This window comes from Moschus berezovskii, chromosome 8 (genome assembly GCF_049115385.1).
Source record: "Moschus berezovskii isolate FMDL1 chromosome 8, NW_MosBer_1.0, whole genome shotgun sequence".
Classification (NCBI taxonomy): domain Eukaryota; kingdom Metazoa; phylum Chordata; class Mammalia; order Artiodactyla; family Moschidae; genus Moschus; species Moschus berezovskii.
In genome coordinates, this window is record NC_142467.1 from 1,667,764 (window position 1) to 1,685,617 (window position 17,854).

Here is a 17,854-nt window from a genome sequence, read left to right on the forward strand (position 1 = left end):
ATGAAGTCTGTTCATACCTGAAATTCTAACTGGGTACTTGGAGTATTAGCAAAACAAAAATAATAATTAAAAAATAAATACCCAGACCTTAGATTGCCTCTAGATGTCTCAGTGGGTGGGATAAACTTGAGCTGATGTTAGATTTTTGAACTGATGAGATCTGAAGTTAAAAAAAAAGTTAAAAACAAATTCAAATTTAGACACTGAAATCTGAAAACTGAACTTAGCTAAGTAAAAAATTCCCTGAACACAGTAGGCTTTTGTTATTGTTTAGTTGTGAATTCATGTCTGACTCTTTTGCAACCCCATGGACTATAGCCTGCCAGGCTCCTCTGTCCATGGGATTTCCCAGGCAAGAATACTGGATGGGGTTGCCACTTTCCTCAGAGGATCTTCCCAGGTCTGGGATGGATCCCGCATCTCCGGCATTGACAGGCAGATTCTTTACTGCTGAGCTACCATGGAAGCCCAGAGTAGCCTTTGCTTCCCCATCCTACCCAAAAAGTGAACAGTGCCTGCCCATATATTTTATTACTTGTTTTGAAACACTTTTTGTCTACTTGTCTACAGATTCAGGGAAAGAATATTTTCCTTTTCTAATTTTTTCATCTTAGCTTACAGCAACAAAACATTTAAAGTGGCATTTTTATGAGGTCCTTTACTAAGAGATTTGATACATTAGTAAATGGTCTGTCTTCTAGGATTAAAATTGTGGTTGGAAAGGTACTCCATGCTAAAAACAGTGAATTAAAAATCAACCAACCTAACTATACAATTCTGCGACTGGGAAACATAGGTCCATTCAAATCCTACAGAAAAACCAGTGTTACTGGTCACAGTTCAGTTTCCAAACAGATCAAAAGCCTACTTCTTAGCACTTGATTAACAAAGAAGCTGCTTTAGTACTGTGCTAAAAGTAATAAACTGCCTGATTTTATATGCTACAAGCTAATGAGTTGTAAACAAACAGAATGAGCATAGAATATTTTTCTTCTAAAGTTAAATTCTAATAACATTCACTATGACAACAAATTCTGTATTTGAGGCAGGTTGTGTGTGTGTGTGTGTGTGTCTGTGTAAGAAAGGTAGTCAGTGATCCATTAATTGAAAGCCACATTTGATATAATTTCTATTTCCTAAAATAAAAAAATACTATACTGTTTTTCGATCTGAGAAAAGAGCTCACGACTTATGACAAACACTGCAATAAGAAAGAGAAAGAGAAAGTGAAGTCGCTCCGTCGTGTCTGACTCTTTGTGACCCCATGGACGGTAGCCCACCAGGCTTCTCTGTCTATGGGATTTTCCAGGCAAAAATACTGGAGTGGGTTGCCATATCCTTCTCCAGGGGACCTCCCTGACCCAGGGATCTAACCCAGATCTCCCGCACTGCAAGCAGACACTTTACCCTCTGAGCCACCAGGGAAGCCCCAAGGAAGAGAAGATATACAGAAGAAAAAAAAAACATGTATATGTAGTGAGTTGACCATTTTTTATTATCGAAGGGTAAATACCACCATTTAAAGTCATATAATGAGTATGATGTCAAGTTTAGACAGATGATTATGTCATTCTCAAAAACCAATTGCTAAATTATTAAAACTGACACAAGAAAAGGAAGAATTCAAGAATCAGTATACATTTGTTTCACAACTGCATTTCTGTTTTCTTACCAAGTATGTTGTACAGTCGAACTCTGTGGGTAACATGTTCAAAAAAGCAAGTCACGTCCGAATAGAACCTTCCACGTTGCACTCTGACAAAGGGTGGTGTTGTGTAAACGTAAGGCTGAGGAGGAAATCACGTTTTTAGAAAAAATGTTTTGGCTTTTAATTTTTCCAAGGAATGTTTATTATAGTTTCCAAATTGGCAAATACATATCATGTGATATTGTAATATTAAGTGAAAACCAAACCTTATAAGGTAACAGACTATGCACATGCTATAAAAATTGAATATATGGTTTTACATTAGACAAAAATTGCTGAAAACAGAAAACAAAAATGTTACAACTTGATTGGTTTAGAAGATCTACAAACATTTCTCCCTGCCATAAAAATTTCTAATTAAAATTTTTCTATATGGTTCTTATGTTATCTATGAGAAAGAGCAATACTTTTATAGCAGTGACGTTTCCCAGGCAAACATTATAACCATGGTCCCCTAATGTTCAGGGTTTGGAGCATGTGGCTAGAAGGGCCACAGGGATTCATCTCAAACAACCTGGAAGCAGGATTCAGAAACATGGCTTAATCACAGTCAGGTTTACTAGTCTATAAAATACACTGCCCTTTTACTTGAAAGGACTAAGCAAATATAAAGCCAGTTTACAAACTTGGAAAAACTATGGCAACCACTGGTTTAGTTTTTATTATTTAGAATCTAGAATCAGGAAACTATGGGCATAAAACATATAACTTATATGGTTATATAATTTAGATTTCATTTAGAAGTGAAATCTAAAGCACATATGAAGAATTTTATGTAAGTATTACACATCTTAGAAGGCTCAACAACAGCATACAAAGCTAGTTTGCAATGTAGCACAAGATTTTCAGTACTGTGTAATTTTCTTCCATATTTACCTCTTTGGTTAGAGAAAAATATTCTGAATTTAATATAATGCTTTACAGTTAACAAAGCTCTTGCACCTAATTGCCACATAGCTGGAAAGTCATGGAGGAGGGTGAAAACTAGGATGGCGATGTCTGGGTTCCCACCTTTTTCTGGTACACCCAGCTGTCTCTTTCCCCGGTGTTCTTTTACTTCTTCTTTGTAAACATATGATGATTCTCCTTTTCCTACTATCTAATATTAGGGCTATTTAAACGTAAAATAATTTTTAAAAATAAAATAGTAATTACAATTGTCTGTGTATAATATTCTATAGCATAGCTATTTTTTTTTTAAAGTCAGTCAAACCAAAATGCCTGTGTAATGACCAAAGCTGTTAAGTGAGAAAACACTGATGGAGCTTATATTTAGGATCCACTGCCCATCCTGAGATGTCTGCTATGATCTGTAGCTTACCTTTAATTCCTCAATGATTTAAGAAAACAGAAACAACAAACAACTAGAATCCTAAGCATGACCTAAACAATCCCTTAACATCTATACACTGATGGAGCTTATATTTAGGATCCACTGCCCATCCTGAGATGTCTGCTATGATCTATAGCTTACCTTTAATTCCTCAATGATTTAAGAAAACAGAAACAACAAACAACTAGAATCCTGAGCATGACCTAAACAATCCCTTAACAACTATATTTGATTTTGGTTAGCAGGCTTTTCTAGAGCAAAAGTAACTTTTTCAGAAGACAGGACCCTAGGCAACAAAACATGGAGAATATTTATCTTAAAGTAGATAAAGTTGGTGTAAGTGTAAAAGCAAAGAAAGAAGCTCTAAAGAAAAAAACACAAAATTGACAACACAAAAATTAAAAACTGCTATAACAGAAAAAATAACAAACTCAGTGATACTCTGAGGGTGTATTTTTCAATAAATAGGAAAAAGGATTAATTTTATAATATATAAAAAATCTTTACAGATCCACAAGTCGTATCAATAGAAAAATAGCCAAGAACTTAAATAGGACACTCACAAAAGAAATATGAAAGATAAATAAAAGCATTATAAAGTTCAACCTTACTAATAATCACAAAAATCATAACAGTAAAATATTTTTCATTTACTATTATAGGTTAAGTATTTAATATGGCTAATTCTCAGAGTTTAGAGCAGTATGCTAGATAGCTACCTTCAAAAATACACTGCTGTGAATGAACATGTATCTTTCTAGAGACAAGGAAGATAAGTAGTCTCTACACGTCAAAAGCCTTAAAAGGCTCCAGACACAGAAAATGACTCTTCTAGAAAACTGTTCTCAGGAAATAATTAGCACTGTACAGAGAAAGCTTGTCACAATATTGCAGTAATAAAGCACCGGGAGAAAGCGTAAAATGCACACGTGCAACAACAGGAAACTCTTTACCCCCACATACATAACACACACCACACACACACACACACACTCTCTCTCTCTTTTGTAATGTGAGAGCACTGAACTAACTCTTTACCCCCACATACAGAACACACACACACACACACACACACACACACTCTTTTGTAATGTGAGAGCGCTGAAGTTCTGCTCTTTTAGCAAATATCAGGAATCCAACACAGTGCTAGCAACTATCATTACCAGATAACGCATCAGACTCTCAGACCTCGTTCCTCTTACAGCGAAAGTTTTTAACCACCAAAGTGTGTATTAAAATGTGTTTTCTAAGAGCATATCAGACTTTGAGCACTGTCACAATGAAAAACAAAATATATTCACACAGGAAGGTAGAACTTTAAAATGGGGGAAAGTGATATGCACAGAATAAAATACGGTAAAAATACAACAACACTGGCAAAGGTTTCCATGGGCTTGTAGAACAGCCGGCAAATTTTATTGTTTTCTTCAGTTTTCTGCATTAAATGTGCAGTCAGGGGAGGAGAACACTGTTCTGCTTGTTTTTAGAGTGCTGAATGTTAAGCAGGACATGGCTCGGTGGTCAGCCTGTCTTTCCCATACGGCTGGGAACTTCATGTCTGTGTCTATGCCACGCCACATAAGCACATACAGCTCAGCAGCCCCCTAACCTAAATCAAACCCAGCTTCTTTCCGTACGGGGCACTGTCCACTGCAGCATCCGCACTGAATCTCCACACTGAGAAATTACTGTTCACCTAACACTCAACCAGAAATTGCTAAGGGTCACTCATGACACAGAATAGTGGAGCTAATTCATCTGTTTCTAAAAGATGACCACAGTAACACTGAGGTGCATTTATTATGCTCCTCACTGCTCTTTCAATAAGTGCTTACTCACTGCTCCAGGCATCAGCTCTTACCTTGGCTTCCCCGTCGGGTAAGAAGAGGTAGGCACCACTTTTATCCCTTTTACTTGTGGTTCCATACCATGAAAACTGTACTTTCACTTCAACACTTTTACCATCTCCTTTATTTATCATTTCCTAAGGATAAAAAAATTTTTAGTGTAAGTCAGTATTAAGACATAAACTTATAGTATCTAGCTACATGCATATGTCTATTTTTAAAAATTACCTTGTGATAAATTTATAAGTGATTAACATTCAGCCTGTAATATTCACAATTCTTGGATGAACACTCCAAATTTTATACATAACCTTAGGATTTAAAACCTCCACAACAGAACCAAAAGAACACATTTCAGCAAAGAAGAAAGAGATATACAAATTAAGACATTAGACTAGTACTTCTCAAACTTTCTGTAGTAAAGAAGTGAATTTATTTTTATGTCCACTATGCATGGAGCAGCATTTTGGTGAAGTACAATGAAAGTGAATTAATTAAAAAAAAAAGTGATATGCCAAATATAAACTCATTTTTTAATTACTAGATTTAATAGGCATAAATCTACTCAGTCTAATTACTTTCAAAGCTTCCATAAACATCTCTAAACAGCCGCCAATTACATACTTATCTTGTGGACGGGTAACAGCCAGTCCACGGGGCGGCACCGTCGCGGGCCACACTTGTGAGCAGCAGTAGGCACTGCGGACTATAAGCAGAAGGTACATTCAGCTCTCCACCCTTCCCTCCAGAGCACCTGTGTCCACTCTTTCCACTTTACACAGGGAAACTGCATATGTGATAATAAAAGTGACACGCCTTCTGTAAATTTCAGAACTATTTGGAACGTACCTCCATAAGCCCAGATTGACCAAAGCGCAGCTTAATAAAGGAGTTCTCCAGAGTTATAGCTTCTTGAGCACTTTTTATATTATTTATGTTAAAAATTCCTTCATTTGCTATATTACCATTATATAGGTCATATTTGGCTAAATGTGGACTTGAACTTGATGTTTCCAAAATCTTATACACTTTCAGTCCCAATGGTGGCATCTCTGCTAGAAAAGATATCTTTAAAGATAAAGGAGAGAAGTTATTAAAGAGAAATGCAATTTAAAGAAAGGAAACTACTTATACTTCTAGTAAAAACAAGAAACTACTATATTTAAGAAAGAATACAATACTGTCCTGTGTTTTTATCACTGGTAGGTGGAGCATTCTCATTTCTCTCCATCTGGGGAACCGAGTACATTCGCGTGGGTGGGGCTATCAAAGACATCGAGGCTTTTACGCTACGCATGACACTATGTGACCATCCTCAATCGTCCTCCAGCACTCTCAGTTCAGTCCATACCAGACATCAATGCCTGGGGGGTCCAGCAGACGCTGAACAGGCACAGAGGAGGCACCCACCGAGGGACATGATCCAACCTTTCAGGAGCTTCTGCTCCAATCTCCAGGTGAGGGGTTTCCTGTAAAATCTCATCAAAACCTGTATCATAGTTTCTTTTCTTTCTCAGTCAAGAGCAGCCAGCAATGGCTTTTAATCTTTTAGATTCCCTAGCGTTTGTCTGTGTCTTCAGAAATACAGTTTAAGCTGCACTCTGAACTCTAGCAGTCCAACACTCCCGGTGATGTGGGGCTCAAACTAACACTGCGCACTTCAAGACATTATCCCAAAACGCCTAGGGTTTGAGCCCAGACATTGTTCTCGTAATTATATCTCAGAAAAGAAGCATCTTACTTATTGAAAAAGTCTTCCTTTCTTGGGGTATTACTGTCATCTTTGCAATGAAAAGTTGAAAGTATCCAATTATTTAGAAGGAGGTATTTATCTTCAATACTTACAACTCATTAAATTGAGTTAGACAAAAAAGTTCAAAATTTTACAAGGAATGACTACTTCACTGACATCAGGAAAGAGTTACAATATACACACTTATAAAAACAAATAATATGCATACTCATAATGCACTAAAAATTACATGTAATATACATACTAACAAAGATGTTAATATTTTGGAAAACAAAGGATCTATTTTCCTTTAGAGTCAATTCACTGGACAGTGGGGCTTCCCTGGTGGCTCAGTGGTAATGTATTCACCTGCCAATTCAGGAGACCTGGGTTTGATTCCTGGGTTGGGAAGATCCCCTGGAGAAGGAAATGACAACCCACTCCAGTGTTCTTGCCTGGAGAGTCCCATGGACAGAGGAGAATGGCGGGCTACTGTCCATGGAGTCCCAAAAGAGTCAGGCATGAGTGTGCAACTTAACAACAACAGCAACATCACAAACCATACACCGGCTGTGCCTCCGTCAGCTCCACGGCAAGCGCGTACCTCGTAGGCTGTCTGTGAGACAGCATTTGCTGTGCTCCACACTGCACTCATCTGAATGTCCACGGGCTCTCCTGAAGCAGAGGACACCTGCGCCGCGGAGGAGCTCACACAGACTGACACGACGGAGCGCCGGGCTTGCTCGTAAGGGTTGTAGACCACGAGGTGCCTGTGAAAGCAGCCGCGTCACTGCAGGGGCCTCAAAGTGCCTGTCCTTTACCCACACATTCATACGGCTTCAACCCACACATACGCACAAAGCCAACACAAGGACAACAATTTTCAGAAACATTCCAACAAAACTTTCAGGGAACAGGCAATTTTCATCGTAACAAATACCACATCATACAAAGGGTAATGAAACAATGATTCACTTTCTAAGAAGACATCTTATACAAACGGAAGACAACAGAACTATTGTTGTTATTTCTATGTCCTATAAAATGACTTATGTACACGTGGTTTTATTAATCTAAAATAAGCAGCCCTATACGATATCCTGATCCTTGCCTAATCTGAATAAGAAAATACATAAATTGCCTGTTTGCATTTTGAAAGTGAAAGTCCAACTCTTTGCGACCCCATAACTTTCCTTCCAAGGAGTAAGCGTCTTTTAATTTCATACAGTCCATGGAATTCTCCAGGCCAGAATACTGGAGTGGGTATCCTTTCCCTTCTCCAACCAGGGATCAAACCCAGGTCTCCTGCACTGAAGGTGGATTCTTTACCAGCTGAGCCACAAGGGAATCCCTTAACATTTGCATTTTAGTCACAATTAATTTCAATTAAAATTCTGACATTCATTGTAGATGACTAACACACAGTGAAATATACAGCTATACATGCAGCCACACATGTATTTTATAAACAGGGGTCCCTATTATCCCAGAAAGTTGGTCCCAGAAGAAAGAGCATTTGAAGCAAATTCACTTAAGAGGCTGAAATCTTATAATAAATAATGGTAAGAAATTAATTGGAACTTAGCTAGAAAAGGGAAATAAAGACTATTAAAATAAGTTTAGGCAACATTTGCAAATAAATGCAGTTCTCAGAATGAAGTGGGGTTCTGGCAAAATTTTTCCAGCAATACTTTACATTAGCAAACATCCATCACGTAACATTTAATTTTTTCAGGATGGTTTTAAACATAACTGTATTTGTTAAGAACATTCACGGTCTTAATCATTTGTCCTAAAGTTCTCTCTCAGCTCTTTGGTGTTTAGATAATTGTCAGTCAAGCCTTTGACAGCCTTGGCTTACTCAACAGCGTTTGGTCCTCACTGCGTCATGGCTTTGCCTGCAAGCAGAAATGCTACAGATCACATCACAGACTTCAGGAATTGTGTCTGTAAGACCTATGATTTTACTTTACAATACATTTACAACATATTCAGTTCAGTTCAGTCGCTCAGTCGTGTCCGACTCTTTGTGACCCCATGAATCACAGCACGCCAGGCCTCCCTGTCCATCACCAACTCCCGGAGTTCACTCAAACTCATGTCTACAGAGTCGGTGATGCCATCCAGCCATCTCATTCTCGGTCGTCCCCGTATCCTCCCGCCCCCAATCCTTCCCAGCATCAGAGTCTTTTCCAGTGAGTCAACTCATCGCATGAGGTGGCCAAAGGATTGGAGTTTCAGCTTTAGCATCAGTCCCTCCAATGAACACCCAGGATTGATCTCTTTAATGGACTGGTTGGATCTCTTTGCAGTCAAAGGGACTCTCAAGAGTCTTCTCCAGCACCACAGTTCAAAAGGATCAATTCTTCGGCGATCAGCTTTCTTCACAGTCCAACTCTCACATCCATACATGACCACGGGAAAAACCATAGCCTTGACTAGACGGACCTTGGTTGGCAAAGTAATGTCTCTACTTTTTAATATACTATCTAGGTTGGTCATAACTTTCCTTCCAAGGAGTAAGCGTCTTTTAATTTCATGGCTGCAATCAGCATCCGCAGTGATTTTGGAGCCCAAAAAAAATAAAGTCTGACACTGTCTCCACTGTTTTCCCATCTATTTCCCATGAAGTGATGGGACCAGATGCCATGATCTTCGTTTTCTGAATGTTGAGCTTCAAGCCAACCTTTTCACTCTCCTCTTTCACTTTCATCAAGAGGCTTTTGAGTTCCTCTTTACTTTCTGCCATAAGGGTGGTGTCATCTGCATATCTGAGGTTATTGATATTTCTCCCAGCAATCTTGATTCCAGCTTGTGCATCTTCCAGCCCAGCGTTCCTCATGATGTACTCTGCATATAAGTTAAATAAGCAGGGTGACAATATACAACCTTGACATACTCCTTTTCCTATCTGGAACCAGTCTGTTGTTCCATGTCCAGTTCTGACTGTTGCTTCCTGACCTGCATACAGGTTTCTCAAGAGGCAGGTCAGGTGGTCTGGGATTCCCATCTCTTTCAGAATTTTCCACAGTTTATTGTGATCCACACAGTCAAAGGCTTTGGCATAGTCAATGAAGCAGAAATAGATGTTTTTCTGGAACTCTCTTGCTTTCTCCATGACCCAGCGGATGTTGGCAATTTGATCTCTGGTGCCTCTGCCTTTTCTAAAACCTGCTTGAACATCTGGGAGTTCACAGTTCACATATTAGCTTCCAATAAAAGAAACAGCATTTCAAAGAGGATGCTTGACTAACAGTACACCTGATTCATCAGTGAACCCTTTCATGGCATTTCCCATCCTTTCATGTACAGGGATGTACTTGACACTCATGGTGATGGACAGGGAGGCCTGGCGTGCTGTGATTCATGGGGTCGCGGAGAGTCGGACACGACTGAGCGACTGAACTGAACTGAACACCCCTGTAACCTCAGGAACACAGGGTGAGGCAGCCAGCCATGCCTCCCTGTCGCCCGCTCCTCCAGCAGACAGGGTCCCAGCTGCCACCGTCTGCTCGGTGCGGCTCTGAGTCGAGCAGCACTCCGTTATCCTGCATGTGTCCTGAGCATTTCAGCGGCACTGCAAATGGCTCATTAGGAAATGAACTAAACACAGCGACCAGAATGACAGTGAAGGACAGCGGAGAAGGACGCAGCACAAAACGCAGAAAGCGTGTGGCGCACACGTCACCAGGAGCAGCGCTGTCGGCTGAGCCAGTGCCGTAACACGCCACAGGTAACAACATAAGAGCATCCAGCTCCTATCAGACCTCGGGGTGACGAGTTCGAACGTCAGTCACGTCCACTGAGGTTCCATGTGTACTGGAGAAAAGATACCGGGAGCATGCAGTCAGAAACAAGACAAAACAAAAACAAGACATCCACAAAAGGCCCGAAGCCCCCAAGTCCTCGAGCAAACCCCACTGTATCCACCAAGCAAGGAGGGAGAGCACCGCCCCCTGAGAGGCGTGCTGGGCAGACTCCCCTGAAGGCATCTGCCAACCCACGTGTACCCACCCACTACCCTCTACCTCCAACCACAGTCACACCTGGAGAGTCACAAATGCCAGGGGCTTCAGGGTTACCAACTAGACTGTACTGCCTCCCTGAGCTGCGCGAGGGCAGGGAGGCGGCCGAGGATCACTCACGTCCAGCATCAGATAAGCAAACCAGCGTCCGAGAAACGAGTGGCTTACAACTGAACCCCACGCGTCCAGAGGCTTAGCGCCAGGATGAGAACAGCGCTGTGTAGTCTGTGTGTGGGGGCTGAAGGTTTAGGCCAGCCTCCTAATTCTGTAGAAGCCCTGAGGGAGACCTAGGAATGGAGTCCAGAATTTCCACTGCAAATCTCTGGATGCCCCGCTATGCAGAGCTGGTCATAAAGGCTCTGATAATAAAATACAATGCATCCAAGAAATAAACTTAGGCAGCAAGCATCCAAAACACTGATTCTTTCTGATAAGAAAGAAAGTGATTCACATTTAAAGCAAATAATCATTTCAACCATATATTTCATTTTGTACAGTATTAAATAGACTTTTATAATATGCTGTGAACTAGGTTCTGTTTTGTTTCGTGTTAGTAGCTAATGAGTATTTGACCATAATGATGTTTCTACTGTACTAAATGATTATGTAATTATCATGCCAGGAATCTATTCAAAAGCTAAACCTGTGGAGTATATAATGAGTATAATGCTGCACTAAGAAAACAATTTTTTAACATAATTAGAGAGTCACAGCACGTTCAGGAGCATCACAGCACACAGTTACCGGACACACAAACTCCTATCTCTGCGCACTTCACGCAGAGCACAGAGAAAGCACGATCATACACGAATGACACTGCCGGGGAAGTGAGCACACCGTCACAAATGAAGTATATCTGCACTGTCCTCACTGTGCTCAGGAGTAAGACGTTTGTCACACTGTCAGTATCTCCAAACATGAGACTTTTTAAACCTTTCAATTATGAATGGAACCAATAGGTTTCATACTGAACTATCATACTCACTTACTAAAAAATAGTAATATTTCATCCACACTAACAAAAGAGAAGAGTAATATTCCTGAAAAGGGGAATAGTTAATTTCTACTCTACCTTGGAAGAGACTGCACAGGAAGCTCAGAACTATCCCCCTGCCCCCGTCCCTCCCACATCTGCACGGGCTTCCGACCTGCCTGTCACCAAGCTTCCTAGTCCTCACGACACTCAGCCCCCAGGACTTGGGGCTGCAGGCAGTTATCTCACGTCTTTATATACAACAACCTTCACCTCATGAAGACAGAGCACTCACAGGTTACCTGCCAATCAAATGAGAGAGTATGATCCAGCGCGGCTGACGGAGAACAGGAAGGAGCAACCTCTGCTTGTTCATGTCAAATCGGGAATCATTTTATGAAGAACTAGAATTCCACTGTAAACGTGATTCTGTCCTTGAAGATTCTAACGAAGAGGAGTCTATTTAAAATTCCCTAACTTCTTTTGTCGGAGAAGGCAATGGCAAGCCACTCCAGTACTCTTGCCTGGAGAATCCCATGGATGGAGGAGCCTGGTGGGCTGCAGTCCATGGGGTCACTAAGGGTCGGACACGACTGAGCGACTTCACTTTCACTTTTCACTTTCACACATGGAGAAGGAAATGGCAACTCACTCCAGTGTTCTTGCCTGGAGAATCCCAGGGACGGGGGAGCCTGGTGGGCTTCCGTCTGTGGGGTCACACAGAGTCGGACACGACTGAAGTGACTTAGCAGCAGCAGCAGCAGCAACTTCTTTTGTAGAAATGATTCGAGTCACGTTAAGGCAACAGTGGTCCTCTGGGTCCTATTTTTGAGGCAATCTAACCAATATCTACGGAGAAGGCAATGACACCCCACTCCAGTACTCTTGCCTGGAGAATCCCATGGATGGAAGAGCCTGGTAGGCTGTGACCCATGGGGTCGCAAAGAGTCAGACACAACTGAGCACCTTCACTTTCACTTTTCTCTTTCATGCACTGGAGAAGGAAATGGCAATCCACTCCAGTGTTCTTGCCTAGAGAATCCCAGGGACGGGGGAGCCTGGTGGGCTTCCGTCTACAGGGTCGCACACGACTGAAGTGACTTAGCAGCAGCAGCAGCAACCAACACCTACTATAAACAAATGGCTAGGACCAGGCAGACCTCCTCCCAGGACTGGACCCAGGGCAACAGGAAAGGAAGAGGCCCCTCGGTGAGAGTGACGTTGGAGGCACCACTCACACAGCGTTTCCTGTATGCCAAGCTCAGTCCAAAGGCTTGTAACCTACAAGACATAGCGTTTCATCCCTTATTGGACAGTCAGGAGAGCCGAGGTTCACGAGGTCAGGTATGCTGCAAGATTCCACCGGTCAGAGGGGCCAGAATGGCCTTAGCAGTTAGCCTCATCCTATAGTCGTCTTCTTAACCATCCTAACCACCTGACTCACAGGACACGCTCATAGCAACCATTCTGACAAATGGGGTTTCCTGTGGAGATTCCCTTAGCTCCAAATTTACTTGGGAAAAACTCCACAGATGTGAAGACAGATTCTTCACTGATGCCAAAGATCCCCACTGACCTTCTCTCTTTAGAAAGCTCAGGATGAACAAAAAGCTATTTACATTTCAGTACATTTGTGAAAGAAAACGTATAAACTGGAACAATGGGATAGAAAAAAATCTTATACACCAAAGAGTATATAAGAGTATAAACTTACATATAAGTATATAAAAGTATATAAGGTCATTTATCTTATGACCTTACTACATATTCAAACAACAGTCAAAAACATTATTCAAATGATATTAAAAAATATCAAAAAACTAAACTACAGTTTTAAAAAACATTAAAAAATATTACATGCATTTATGGAGGTGAAAGGAAGATATAAATGAAAAATGCCACCTGTTAGTAAAGTTTAAAACCAATTAACCAAACACCAGGTTATATGAAAAGTAACTGTAACTTCATGTGCCTAGTGTAGTACCTGGCATGAAATAACATTCATTAAATAGTTGATGAATGAATAAAACAAGAATCTCGGGGGGAGACTTTATCATTTGTGAATAATACCTACTAGTGTGGAGATTTATGGTTTTATAAAATCATTATCATTTTGATTATTTTATTTCCTCAAAGGATACGGTTGAGAAACTATGTAATTAACCCCTGTGCAATAATGAGGGAAATGACAGATTCATGATCAAAGAGAAAGAATAAAAGCAAAAACTAGAATTCAGCCTTTCTGATTATTAATCAGTGACAGCATATTAAAAAATTCACTTCAAACAATATATTCAACTTCTCTAAATAGCCTCAATAGTGGAGCACAACATAAAGAAGAATAGTAACCTTTACATTAAGTTATTCTGAATATGAAAATACATAGTTTTACCTGTTTACAAAAATTACAATTTCCAGATATGAACTTATATTCATATAGTCCAGCTAGTTTTCTAGTTTTAAAGTATACTGCTTACCATAATAGCCATCAGAATAAAAATCAAGATATTAAAAAAGCAAAAGGAAGCCTTTTTGAGAAACATTACACCTTCAAAAATTACAATCAGTTCTGTGATTCCTAAGCTCTGGAGTCAGATACATTCAAGTTCAAAAGCCAACAATCATACATATAATTTGAGAGGCTTTTGCTTTGATTTCATTTCTCCAAGCCTTAAGATCCTTATCTATAAAATCAAGAGACAAGCTTGCGGTTAGGGTTAAACAATAAAGTGTTTGGAAAATCCCAGGGCTGAGACCTGGCACAGAGAAGAATATCAACAGCAATTAAATCTCTCCTTTCTCTTGCAAGACCCTCCTGGTGTCCTGACCAGGGACCCTGGTATGCAAATCACATGGATGGTGGGATGGATGTTTTAATCAACCCAGGTCTCTGAGCCACCTCACATACTTTTCTAGGTAGGGCATATGTAAATCTAAATGAGAGAAATTAACAAAACCACATATGTTACAGACACCTTAAACAAGAGTTCAGATAAGATGTGGGGAGGCAGCGGAGATAAACAGGTGCACAGAACACACGCGTGGACAAAGTCACCACATGACATACTGCTAAATTCAGAAGCAATAAAACGCACCGAGAAGGACTCCTGCCACGTGCAGTTATAAACGTAAGGCCGTGACTACACAGCCCCTGTTCTAAGCACTGCTGAGTTCAACACAACAGCCAAGGTCATAAGAAAAAGCTGTGTACAGAGTGTGCTGTGATATACACACAAAGACGGCAGTCAGGATGGTCAAGAATCAACCAGGAGAAGAGCCAAACCAGAAACTAACTTCACACAAAATAAGCAAACTGTTTACAAAGAACCTGACAGAGCCTTATTGAGGGCCATAAAATGAAGAGAAATACACTTTTCTAGGTGAGAAAACTAAAATACTGTAAAATATACAATGCTCCCAAAATTAACTCATGAATTTTATGCATCGCCAACCAAAGTCCCACTGAAATCTTCTTATGAGAAAGGGAACAAGACAATCTTACGATATTTCTACAAATAGATGGGCAAGACGTATGGTTACACAGATGCACTAAAACACAATGCCAACACTGATTCTCAATGAATTAAAAAATTTACAGACAGAAGAAATGACAGAAAATAAGAAGGAAAGATAAATGTAAAGTTTGTGACACAAAACATCTTTTTAACCTTAATAGAAAATATAGCAATAAAGTAAAAGGCTGACAGATTTGACAACAAAATGCTTAGAACATTTTCTATACTATAAAGTAAGACTAAAGAATGAAAAAATAAAAGGAGATCAAATTCAGGAAATCTGTGAAGTGTTCTTAAAAATCAATAAAAATATAAACACTCAAGTGGAGAAAATGAGCATTTTTCTTTCACCAAATTGAAGTTGAACAATAAGTGATGCTTCCACTTCCAGCAGAGATAAAGCCGTTGATGACAAGAGCTCTCACTTCTATGGGCCAACAGAAGGAAACCAGATAAAATATAATAATTGTTTGCTTGAAGGCAACAGAGAATTGCTGAGGAGAGAACTTCAGAGAAGAGAGCTGCCTTCTCGAGCCATTTTCTACGCTGGGTTGTGCCAATTTTCAGCACAGGAAAGGCTGAGTTCCATGCGAAGCCCAGTACAAAGCCTAGAGGAGCTTCACTGTGCGGGCAAAGAGGCTAAAAGGCACTTGCAGGTATGCAGGAGGCTTCATATACATACTTGGCTTTCTCATTAGCACACGAACCAAACACTGGGAACTGCCCAGAAAACTAAACAGAAAGCTTTTGAAAGCAGAGCAAGACATGAGATTTTGGAACCTGCCAGAGACAGGGGAGTGTGTGGAAGGGGCCGTAGGCCAAGCACTGCAGGTGACCATGAGAAACGGATGGAGTGGGGAAACGGGGCATGCTGCAGTCCACAGGGCCACAAAGACTCGGACATGCCTTAGGGACGCAACTACAGTGAGAAGATTCAACAAGCAGGGACCAGATTTGTCCCCCAGAGCCTCCACAAGGTACAAGCCCTGCGAACACTTGTCACCCCAGTGAAACTGACTTTGAACTCTGGCTTCTAAACGTTTAAGGTGATACATCTGTGGTTTTTCAGGACACTGAGTGTGCGGGCATTTGCTCAAACAGCACTAGGGAACGGACACGCCGGGTTACACTGCTCCTCCCGAAACGAGAGCCACGCTCCGGTTTCCCAGCACAGAGACCACCACACACAGAAGAGAGAATCCCGAACGCTGGAAACAGGGCAGGAGGCAAAGCTCAGGACTCCTGGAACTGGGCCCAGCAGACAGAAGGGTGTCGCCTCTGAGTCCTCTCCCATGGAGGACTCCCTCCTGCTTTCTCATCCGCCGGCTACAAGGTCTGAGGAGCCCAGATCCACGGTGTCCCTGAGCAAGTGCACACAGCTCACAAAAACCAAGACGCAGAGGAGAAAACTCCCAGACCTCTATCTCGTAGAAAGCAAATAACTAACAGTCCCTTACGCTGACCAAGGCGGTTTTTCTCAGCCTTTTAGAATTCTACTTACTTTTTAACCTTTGAATACCTTATAGAGACACCATTCACTGAAGAAATGTACATACGCCCAAGACTTTTTCATTTAAGTCCCAAGGCCTCTCAGTTTAAAGATCTTTCTATTTCTATATAGCAGGCCTCCGTAACTAGACATTCAACACTCTTTCCATAAAAACTTTCCTAGAAACTATATAACAATCACACTTCTCTTCCATGACCAGATATAGAATTTATATTTGCAAGAGGAAAAATAAAACAAGATTTTTTTGGAAGCTTCCAGTTGATTCAGTAACATATATTATTTGGCCTCATTGGAGAAGGAAATGGCAGCCCACTCCAGTGTTCTCGCCTGGAGAATCCCAGGGACAGGGGAGCCTGGTGGGCTTCCATCTATGGGGTCACACAGAGTCAGACACGACTGAAGTGACTTAGCAGCAGCAAGAAGAAAGTGAAGAGGAACAAAAAAGCCTCTTGATGAAAGTGAAAGAGGAGAGTGAAAAAGTTGGCTTGAAGCTCAACATTCAGAAAACAAAGATCATGGCATCTGGTCCCATCACTTCATGGGAAATATATGGAAAAACAGTGGAAACAGTGTCAGACTTTATTTTTTGGGGCTCCAAAATCACTGCAAATGCTGATTGCAGCCATGAAATTAAAAGACGCTTGCTCCTTGGAAGGAAAGTTATGATCAACCTAGATAGCATATTAAAAAGCAGAGACATTACTTTGCCAACCAAGGTCCGTCTAGTCAAGGCTATGGTTTTTCCAGTCGTCGTGTATGGATGTGAGAGTTGGACTGTGAAGAAAGCTGATCGCTGAAGAATTGATGCTTTTGAACTGTGGTGCTGGAGAAGAGTCTTGAGAGTCCCTTGGACTGCAAGGAGATCCAACCAGTCCATCCTAAAGCAGATCAATCCTGGGTGTTCATTGGAAGGACTGATGCTAAAGCTGAAACTGCAATACTTTGGCCATCTCATGCAAAGAGTTGACTCACTGGAAAAGACTCTGATGCTGGGAAAGACTGGGGGCGGGAGGAGAAGGGGACGACAGAGAGTGAAATGGCTGGATGGCATCACCGACTCGATGGACATGAGTCCTAGTGAACTCCGGGAGTTGGTGATGGACAGGGAGGCCTGGCGTGCTGTGATTCATGGGGTCGCAAGGAATCAGACGCGAGTGAACTGAACTGAAGAAGAAAAAAAAAAATTTATCACCGTGGTGGCTCAGATGGTA

General features: G+C 41.1%; 1 protein-coding gene across 2 annotated transcripts in view; it reads right to left on the bottom strand.

Moving 5' to 3' along the window:
• The window catches only part of MAN2A1 (mannosidase alpha class 2A member 1), a 205,422-nt gene that overhangs the window by 49,218 nt on the left and 138,350 nt on the right, over window positions 1-17,854 (bottom strand). For both annotated transcript variants that reach the window (XM_055430247.2, XM_088838425.1), the window contains exons 13-16: window positions 7,225-7,390; window positions 5,738-5,956; window positions 4,903-5,025; window positions 1,673-1,787 (exon numbers count right to left, since the gene is read on the bottom strand). In XM_055430247.2, the coding sequence (XP_055286222.2) occupies window positions 1,673-1,787; window positions 4,903-5,025; window positions 5,738-5,956; window positions 7,225-7,390 (623 nt within the window). The remainder of the gene's footprint in view (window positions 1-1,672; window positions 1,788-4,902; window positions 5,026-5,737; window positions 5,957-7,224; window positions 7,391-17,854) is intronic.